Source organism: Poecilia formosa, unplaced genomic scaffold, assembly GCF_000485575.1.
Source record: "Poecilia formosa unplaced genomic scaffold, Poecilia_formosa-5.1.2 Scaffold929, whole genome shotgun sequence".
Taxonomy (NCBI): Eukaryota; Metazoa; Chordata; class Actinopteri; order Cyprinodontiformes; family Poeciliidae; genus Poecilia; species Poecilia formosa.
In genome coordinates, this window is record NW_006800868.1 from 33,413 (window position 1) to 43,257 (window position 9,845).

Here is a 9,845-nt window from a genome sequence, read left to right on the forward strand (position 1 = left end):
ATCCATCCATCCATCCATCCATCCATCCATCCATCCATTCACATCCATCCATTCTGTCTGTTTCTGCTATAACTTAATTTCTCTTCCTACTGAATTGTGAGCATCAAAGCTGCAGGTGAGAAATAAACCAGACACTCACATAAGAGGTGCAAGTGTGTGTGTGTGTGTGTGTGTGTGTGTGTGTGTGTGTGTGTGCCTGCCTGTGACATCACAGTGAGCTGTTAAATCAGCCTTTTAGCATCAGAAGCTGCAGATTTAAAGCTGTAAACAATGAGATAAAAAAATAAAAGTCTCTTTCTGTTAATCTGGGTGATTTCTTGATGCGCATGTTGGAACATTTTGATGATACTCAGATAAATGTTATGAGGAAATCTGTCATGCAGAAATCTTGATTTTTAATAGACGAGATTGTCTTTTATGAGACTTGATAGCTGATCGTCATCACCTATCTGGATGAAGTTTAGCTGCATTTGGCTGAATTGTTCCAGAACAGCTCAGAAACGGGCTGCACAGTGGTGCAGTTGGTAGAGCTGTTGCTCGCAGCAAGAAGGTTCTGGGTTCGATTCCCGGCCCCAGTCTTTCTGCATGGAGTTTGCATGTTCTCCCTGGGTTTTCTCCAGGTACTCCGGTTTCATCCCACAGTCCAAAAACATGACTGTCAGATGAGTACCTGTGTGTGTGTGCATGGTTGTGTGTCCTGCGACAGGGCAACACTGCGAGGATTCAGTCCTGCTTTACTACAGATACAGACAAGGTGGATTTAGGAAAAAACAAAAGGAGGCAAAAGAGAAAATTTGTTCAATCACAAATAACTGAATCATAGAGAAAGTTACAATTAATGCCAAAATTCAGAACAGGATAAGAATCAACAGAACTGCTGTCAGCAGCTTTTATCAACTACATCAGGCTACTTCCTGCTGGGATCATGTGACCAATCAGCTCAACTTAACGGTTAGCAACACGTTTCCACCAGGCAGCGGATCAAACAGCAGCTCGGTGCTGTGCTGCAGCCTGTGCTGATCCGGAGCTGCTGCAGCTCCAGCTGCTGCAGCTCCTGCAGCTCCAGCTGCTCCAGCCATCACTTTGGTTCAAGAGCCATGATGTCATCCAGAAACAGAAACATGCCGGGAATAATTGCAAAACCAGTTTTATTTATATTAACACTCAAATGGATATGAGTCATGAAATACTTTAAAAAGGTTTCAACAATTCAAGGCACAAAAAAGCACAATCAAAAGGTTTAAGTCAGTAATAATGTGCAGGCAGATTAATATAATAAATTAAAAGTGTTTTAATGTCATTAAGGATTACAGCAACCAGAGGCCAGAACGCGTTCAGGATTCCCTGCCATTCAACACAAAACATGTTTAAAAATCAAAGGATTAACTGATCAGAGTGCAGCTCTGCGTCTCTCCATGCCTCTCTGTTAGTGTCATGGCCGCCGCAGACGGGCCGGTTCTGGTTATTTTGGCGTGTAGGTTGGACGTCCCTCCTCCTCCAGATTGCGTTTCGCAGAGTCTTTGTAGCAAAGTAAACACCAACAAATAAGACAAGGAAAATGAAAAGAGGCACATGAGGCATTTTTCTCAGACTACGAATTTGTTCTTGGTGGTGGAGCCGCTCTTGGTGGCCGTGTCGGCGTGAGACTGGTAGCCGATCGTCATCTTCATGGGGAGCCCCAGGCGCTCCTTGTAAACCCTCCTGTGGGAGAGGAAGCGTTAGCGGCGTGGAAACACGGTCTGCACATGCTCAGTGCGGCGGCCCGCCTCACCCTATGTGTGTCACAGCCTCCCGGTTCTCATAGTCGGAGGTCCACACGGCGATTTTATCCCCTTTGTTGCGGATGTTGACGACGGCTCCACAGACGTCGTCGCTGTAGTCGTCAAAAGCTTCTCCGACTAAACACAGCAGCTGATTGGAGGAAGGAAACGACTCCATGAGTCAGCGCTTTTGACTGAGATAACCTCCGCTAAGTCTGTGCTAACTTAGAAAACATTTAGCACTTAGCTTCCCCCAAATTAATCTGCTAATTTACTCAGTTTAACTTTCAGTTGAATAATGTTCCATATCTGTGTTACAGGTTTAGTCATCGACTATTAAACATTCTTCAAGAATTTACACGTTTATGTTCATGCTCTTATTTTGAAGTGGGTCTGTTTCCTGTCCAGCTGAGATGCAAAAATGGTGTCAACATAAATAAATTTAGCGGTTTAGCATTAGATTCCACTAAATATCATGTTAGTATAGCACTTTAGCCTTAGCTCATGCTAAGTGTAATGTTGGTACTTCTCTTTAGTGACACTGTATTGGTATAGTGCTTAGCTATACTAGTTAACTTAAGGGCTTAACTGGTTATTACTGATATTTGCAATGTGGGTGTAGCTCTGTAGCTGAACTAATCTTCATGAATAGCGGTTTAGCGTTAGCGTATCTTAACGTTTTAGTTAGCAGGGCTCGCTGCTGGGGTTAGTGATATCAGTACACCCCTAATGTTTGGTTGAATTCCCTGGTTAAACGTTGATCGGTCTGTTTTTGCTGCCATCAACAAGCTTCTCTTATCTGGGTTCCTCTCAGCATGATGCTGCCTCTGCCGTGCCTGAAAGCTGCTGTCAGAGTTCCCAGGTCTGAAGGTTTGATGGATTTCTCATCATGGTTTCTGTTTAATACTCAGGTTACCTGCTGCTGTTTGCATCATTCTGAACAGTTTATAAACTATTAAAAGAAGTAAATTAATCTAGAGATCCAGTCCAAAGATACAGGTTCAATATTCAACTGGACCAGATTTTAAACAGAACCAGCTGCGTTGTGAGAGACATGCATCAGACTGAAGGCAGCAACACTAAAAGCCTCTGATCCGTGGCTCTGGGGGTAATCATCCATTTCTGCACCAACAAGTGGAACGGCAGAGAATCAGTTTGTAACAGTGAGTGCAGCAGGTAATGGCTGCTGTCCTCCAGGGAGGCCCAGGTCCACCTACAGTCTCCAGCCAGAAGCGGTCCAGGTCTAATCTCCGCTGCTGCTTGGTGAGCGTGATCAGCCAGCGTCCGCCACGCTTGTTCCGCTCGTCCTCCCACATGGGCTCGATGCCGTCCTGCAGCCAAACATCAGCATGTTTCTACTCACACATCTGCAGCTGACAGCAGAGACTCGGCAGCAACGAGACATTTTTCAGTTCAACTTTAAAAAATCAGCAAAACTGCTGAGAAAAGCTGCACAGATTTCAATGATCTGAACTCAAACATTCAGATTGCAGCTAAAAACTGGTTTCCTTAATCCACTTTCTGTTTGATTCCAGATTGTCCCAGATTATTGTTAGATAAATTAACTAATGGGAAAAATGTCTCATTATAACTGAAATAATCTGCAAATGGAATGGAACTTTTCATCAATATTAAGAAATTATTTACTTAAAACAAGTCTCTCTATTTTGCTGAAAAAATATTTTAAGTTAGTTTAAAATTAACTCAAATATATGAATCAGAAAATGACTTGGTAAAACTCCGTGTGTTTGCAGTGCAGGCAGAAGTAGAAAGCTGTCAAAGTTTTTGTTGAATTTTGTAGAATTTTCAATGATATTCAAATTACTGAAGAAGCTGAACATTTTGATATATGAATGAATTATGACCTGAAAAACATAATGAAGAGAAAAACAAACACCATCGGTGAGAATGCTTCATAATTACTTTCCCTGTCTTTGGTAACTTTGCTGCCCTGTAGTTTCAGCACATGATGCGGTGAAGCCACACACCTTGAACAGGGAGTAGTCGCAGCCGGACATCAGGTTGCTGGACAGCTGGATGTGGTTGTAGAGGCTGAAACACAGAGCAGCTGTGAGCAATCCCTCCATCACCGGAGGAGAAGCTGACATTAATTGCTGCTTACGCCCAAAAATCTTCCACCGTGTCAAACTTGGAGATGAGGCGCAGGTTGGCCTGCCATGTTTTGCTCTTGTCGTTCTTGAAGAACCACAGAGACCATCTGTGTGGAGCAGGAAATAAAAAACAGGGGAGAGCTGATGAGATGGAGCCGGAGAGCTGCTGAATGGATCTGCTGGGTGCTTTGGAGGGAAATTGCTCCGTGAATCATATTTCCACTTTTAGTTGAATAAAATGTGACGCTGCATCTTCTCTACAGCCCAGACGGCGACAGGCTGAAGAATGAGGAATAAAACTGGAGTCAAAATGAGAGCAGAGCTGAAACTGAAGCCGAATACGGACAGAAACGGTCAGATGATGCAGAGTGAACGGCCACCAAACAGGACAGATTAAAGCCGTAATCTGAGCTAATTCCTCCATCTTTACTCTGATCCTGAACCTCCACCGGTTCAACATCCAGATGACTGGCCCTTTAAGACCACTGAAAAGTCAGAAGGTCAGATTAATATCTGGATGATCTTTAGATATGGATCAGTTGGATAGATGAACAGTTGGATGATCCAGCTCTGACTGATCTATATTCTGTGAAGTAAGCCTCTATTATTATTATTGATAATAATAATAACTGAATAAAATCATATTCCAAAGGAAATCTGGAATATTTAAACTCAGCTCTTCTTCTATCAAAGGCACCTGCTGTTTCTACCTCCTCGTCACGTCCTTCCCTGTGGTGACCTTTGAACCCGTGACATCACGGCTGTGAGGGAACCTGTGTGTGTGTGACGAGCAGAAGCTGACCTGTTCTGCAGCGGATGTTTGATGTAGGCCTCTGGGCTCACCATCTCCTTCCCAGAATCCTCGGCTCCATCTTCCTCGGCGTGGGGCGGACTCAGATTGGTTTCCTAGGCAACAGACAGGCAGAACCAGTGAACGGACTCTACGCAGCTCTACACCCCCTGACCCAGCAGCGGCTTCCTGTCCGCCATCTGGTTTCCACAGAGAAGCCTTACTGCTGCAGGGTCATGACCTTTGACCTTTGACCTGCTAATTGAGGCCTGTAGAGTCCGACATGGACTTCCTGGTCTGAATCTGCTGGAACATCCGAGACGTTTTCCTCTTGGGAATAATCTGCCTCTGTGATGGACATGACCTTTGACCCTTCCCAGGTTGGTAGCTTGCAGTTATCTGCCTTTGAGCTTCAGAGCAGCAAACGACAAAAAAAAATAAATCCTGCTTCCTCAGAGGTGGTGATCAGTTAATCAATGAGTTTGATTAACTGATCAATAGTTTGTCTGCTGCTGTATAGAAATAGAAAAGGTGCAAATAGTTTGTTAAAGCAGCTTTTCTATTTTTGCTTCATTTCCACTAATTTTTCATATCTCTGTACATTCATGCAATGTACAGAGATACATTATAAAATCTGTACTTTTCTATCTAACAGTTTATATTTTATTAAACTACACATCACTTAACCAAACCAGCACTCAGATCTCTCTGTGTGTCACTGCAGTGCATTATATTAGCTGTTATGGGTATTTTTATTGTGGGATTTACATAAATATTGGAGGCAGAAATCATAAAGTGGAATTGGTTGTTTTATTTAGCTGGAGCTAAAATGTAAATATCAGTTTCTGTTATGTTTCAGGTGTGATTTTATAAAACAGAAAGGCCAGATGGAAGCACCCTACATGCACACAGGAGCGTTATCACAGATCCTTCCTCCCAGCAGCTGTTAGACTCTGCAACCATCACTGCATCAGGGCTTTACAGCCTTGGTGATATTTATGCTGTTTAAATTTATTGTAGTCTGTTGATATTTTCTATTAAAAAATTATGCACTTTTTAAAAATGTACCTATAGAGTTGCACATTTCTTTTAACATGAATATGTTATTTTTAATAACTGTATGGTACTATTTTTCTTATGTTGTAAAATTGCCCTTATTTTCACTTTGAACTGCTTTGTTGTTGAAATGTGCTATACAAATAAACTTACTGTCCTGTCCTTTATATTTTTCTGTTTTATATATTTTTTTTTTACTTTAATGTGAATCTGCATGTTTTCCTTTGAGGGGCCCAAAGACTGTAAACATTGTATGTATATTTATACAAAATTCATAGGAGTTCTAGTAATATATTGGGATTTTTATGGATATAAACAATATTTAGGCATTAAAATTGTATTTAATAATAGTAATTTACTGTAGGTATAATACATTTTTGGGATTAACATAGTGCTACTACTACCTATTAATCAACTGTAATTTGCATTAATAAAATATTTTTTCTTTAGTGGATGGGGCAACAACACTGAGTTCAGCCCAGGAACCCACATCCTTGTAAATACGGCCCTGGTTCGAAGTAATTCAAAGTGAAATTACATTAAAAATAATTAGGAGCTAGCTTGAAATAAAAATATATCCTAAATGATATAATTTAAGCCAAAAACCTTTAAGTTGGGGGGCATTTGGAGCTGAAAGCATCCCGGTCAGCTCGGACCAGTGCAGGCCAGTTGTGACAGCTGAAATGTTCCCAACACTTTAAACAAGAAGCAACACGAACATTTTGACGGCGTTCAGTCAGCGAATAGTTCGCACAGCGACGTGTGCGTCGTTTTACAGCAACATGCAGCATCTGAGCAGAGATTAATGTTCACGAAGGATCTCATGTTGCTGCTCGTCCGCTCGCTCAAAGTTGGGAGATCTCCACATTCCTCCTCAACGCCCAGCAGGTCGTGGCACAGACAACAGCTTTAAAACTCCCCAAAACACCCGATGTAATCACAGCAACTTCAATTCCAAAACGTGGAAACGCTTTTCAAGGTTTCAGGTCAGCTCTGGGTCTAATCTGAGGCTCTAATTTAAACCAGAAGACCCTCCATATGCTTTGAAACGTTCTTCACAGAGAAGTACTCACCGGTTCGGCGGTAGCCATCTTACAAATCTCTGTTCGGAAAGTGCGCGCTGATTGGTCGGAGCTGTGCCACGTGACTGGGCTGCAGTAGCTCCGCCTCTTCCCCCCCGTCCTGCAGACGAAGGCATGGCGAGCACGGAGGCCAGAAGGGAGTGTGAGACGGAGGGCTGCAGCAGGGACGCCAAACTTCAGTGTCCCACATGTATCAAGCTCGGTATTCAAGGCTCCTATTTCTGCTCGCAGGTACGGCTGTTTTTCTCCGCTCTGCCCGGTCGGGAACGCCCTCACCGGGTCCATAGACCCCCGGCCGGCCGGGCCCGCTGTCACATCACGAGGCTGCTAACTCAGCTGTTAGGCTGCTAACGTGTCTTCAGGCAGCTTACAAACTTATTTAGATAACGTTTGTGAACATATTTTAGTTGCTTAATTGTATAAAGGCTGGAAGTTATATACAGTGTGCCAGTGAGCGGTTGTATTATGTTGTTTTTACATTTTTAAGGCCCAGGAGAGACGTTTAGCGAGCTAACTCGCTATAGTGAGTGATGGTAGAGCCAACAGGCTCACATTACTTATTAAAAGAGACGCGCTGTGTGAAAACCACACATTAAAAGCCTTTAGCAGGACACTCTGCTGAGCCACCCTGTTGGATCTGTGTCTCTACCGAAACCAAACCCCCCTCAGACATGTGAATGTAACTTTAGGGAGGCTATCATTGGTTTTACTGGTAATACTGGAGTCTGCTTCCTGCATCACTGCGATCAGCTGAGCATCTGTTGTTTTGGTTCTTTATCGTCCAAAACGGACAGATTTTGGGCTAGACGCGTTTCACTGATGATATTCTGAGTTTGCTTTGCTGATCGCAGCCTGTTCATCCGGAAGCTGCTGTTTGTTCAATTCAACTTAAAAGATGCTCCATTCACCCCAAAGGGAAATTAAATGCTGTCACCAGAAGCTGTTAATCCATTAATTGCATGATGAAATAAAATGAGCTCCATAATTTAAATTTGGATCACAGTCATAAAGAGATGCTGAAATGTTTCCTACAAAATACAATTTTAAATACAATTGAAAAGCCTATATTTTGAAAAATGTTGCAAACATTTGACTCCCAGAAAGAATTGCTCCACTTTCTTTTTTAATAAAGTCCTACCTGGCTCTTCTGCTGTTTTCCCTGTGTAAGTCTCCTTTTTCGTTTCGGTTGGATGTTTAAGATATTTTCCACTTCCAATGTTAAATTTTTAAAATAAATTTAAATATTCTTTTTATTATTGTAGAGGATGTGTTTGCATTAATATGCCTTTAAATTTTATATTGAAAATTTTATGAAAATGACAATATTGTTGTTTATTGCAATAATTTCTGGGCCAATTTATCGTGCATCAAAATCATATCCAAGATACGTCAGAGTCGCTGTGGATGGTGATGCTGTGACTCCAGTAGCAGTCAGTCTTCCAGCCAATCTCTTAGGCCTCTGACTGCAGACTGTTGCTGTATAAGGTCTCATGACCAACATGCTAGCAGCTCATTATCCAGGCAGCAGAAACATACCTGTCAAGTCTCCCACTTTTTCTGGTAAAGAACTGTATTTTGCCTCCCATATTAATATCGTCTCTTAAATATCCTGTATTGTGCGCCCCGCCCTCCATCCCCGCTCACTTGCATCACCCCCTGCTCTCTCCATAGCTTGTCTCCCTCCTCACGTCTACAGTAGTGTTGCGTCACTCGTCCCCCTAACGTTAGTGTCGCTCCCCCTCCGCTCTGACAACACCGAGCAGACGGCGACATTTCCTGTATTTTCAAGTCCAAAACTTGACAGGTATGAGCAGAGATGATATTCTGCAGTAATGTGTCCTGGATGGATCAGTCGTTAGCCAGCTCTGCTAATCCACCTCCTTTGCTTTTGCCGCTTCTTTTTAAACTTTAGTCCAGGCAGAGAGACGCTGGAGTAGGGGATATGATCCTTGCATGTTTCAGCCAGTTGAACACGTTTCTCTCTGCAGGAATGTTTCAAGGGCAGCTGGACGTCTCACAAGCTGCTCCACAAAAAAGCAAGTATGTCCCCCGGCTCTGTGCGTCATGGAGTCCTGTTAAAGTCCAGACGAAGTCACCTGAGTCACGTTTTGTTTTTCCAGAGGAAGACAAGCACCAGACTGAAGCTAAGAACTGCATGGAGAAGGACACCAACACAGATCCCTGGCTGGGATACCGCTACACAGGCAAACTACGGCCACACTATCCACTGGTGAACTCTCCCTCCGTGTCTGATATTCACTCTTTAATAATGCAAACTTCCTCAACTGTCTGGGAAAGTTTGGAAGTTGATTTAGGAATTATCTGTTGGAGGACAAAATGATCTGGAAAACTCTACCTCCAGTCTTTCTCTTTAACGTTGTCTACATGATCCGTCCATCCAGTTGAGCTCAGGATTATTAGTCCCCTGATGAAATCACACAAAACTCTTAATGTTTCCTTGGAAACGACTGTAATGGAAACTGTTCATTACTGTATTGTTTCCAAAAGAGCAAAGAGAAAATCGCCACCAAGTTTGATCTGCAGATTTTATTACGACGGAGTATTAGGGCCAGGCTCGGGGAAAAAAAGGGAATAAAGTCAGAATATTGCAAGAAAAAAGTCATATAATAGTCAATCAAAATATTATAAAAAATGAAGTTGTAATATGACACTGAAGTTGTTGTTTGACATAAAGCCGTAATAACATGAGAATAAAATCACACATGGATTAGAACCGAACTAGAGTTCACTTGAACCGGTCCCAGACCCAGATTACAGGTGGACCAGAGTTCGCTTAGCATTCACACCTTTCCAGACAAACCGAACTTTCTAAGTAAACGCACCGGAGTCGGGTTGTAGCGGACCGGAGTTAGATTAAAACGGACCGGAGTCGGGTTGTAGTGGACCGGGGTTAGATTAAAGCGGAACGGAGTCGGGTTGAAGCGGACCGGAGTCGGGTTGAAGTGGACCGGGGTTAGATTAAAGCGGAACGGAGTCGGGTTGAAGCGGACCGGAGTCGGGTTGAAGTGGACCGGGGTTAGATTAA

At 42.9% G+C, this 9,845-nt stretch overlaps 2 protein-coding genes across 3 annotated transcripts in view; one reads left to right on the forward strand and one right to left on the reverse strand.

Moving 5' to 3' along the window:
* Positions 1 to 1,131: 1,131 nt before the first annotated feature.
* On the reverse strand, positions 1,132 to 6,870 carry LOC103132121 (eukaryotic translation initiation factor 4E-1A-like). Of its 2 annotated transcripts, none has more exons than XM_007543867.2 (7): positions 6,791 to 6,870; positions 4,674 to 4,777; positions 3,883 to 3,978; positions 3,749 to 3,812; positions 2,978 to 3,091; positions 1,772 to 1,911; positions 1,132 to 1,701 (listed from the first exon to the last, which is right to left on the reverse strand). In XM_007543867.2, exons 1-7 carry the CDS (start codon positions 6,806 to 6,808, stop codon positions 1,587 to 1,589), a joined length of 651 nt encoding a protein of 216 aa, XP_007543929.1. In that variant the 5' UTR covers positions 6,809 to 6,870; the 3' UTR covers positions 1,132 to 1,586. The 2 variants fall into 2 exon arrangements, with proteins under 2 accessions (XP_007543929.1, XP_007543928.1); XM_007543866.2 differs by lacking the exon at positions 6,791 to 6,870 and adding an exon at positions 6,324 to 6,780.
* A 22-nt stretch (positions 6,871 to 6,892) lies between these two features.
* Positions 6,893 to 9,845, forward strand: part of metap1 (methionyl aminopeptidase 1) — an 11,196-nt gene continuing 8,243 nt past the window's right edge. The window contains exons 1-4 of the mRNA XM_007543865.2: positions 6,893 to 7,030; positions 8,788 to 8,839; positions 8,920 to 9,029; position 9,543. Coding sequence (XP_007543927.1) covers positions 6,914 to 7,030; positions 8,788 to 8,839; positions 8,920 to 9,029; position 9,543 — 280 coding nt within the window. The 5' untranslated portion in view covers positions 6,893 to 6,913. The remainder of the gene's footprint in view (positions 7,031 to 8,787; positions 8,840 to 8,919; positions 9,030 to 9,542; positions 9,544 to 9,845) is intronic.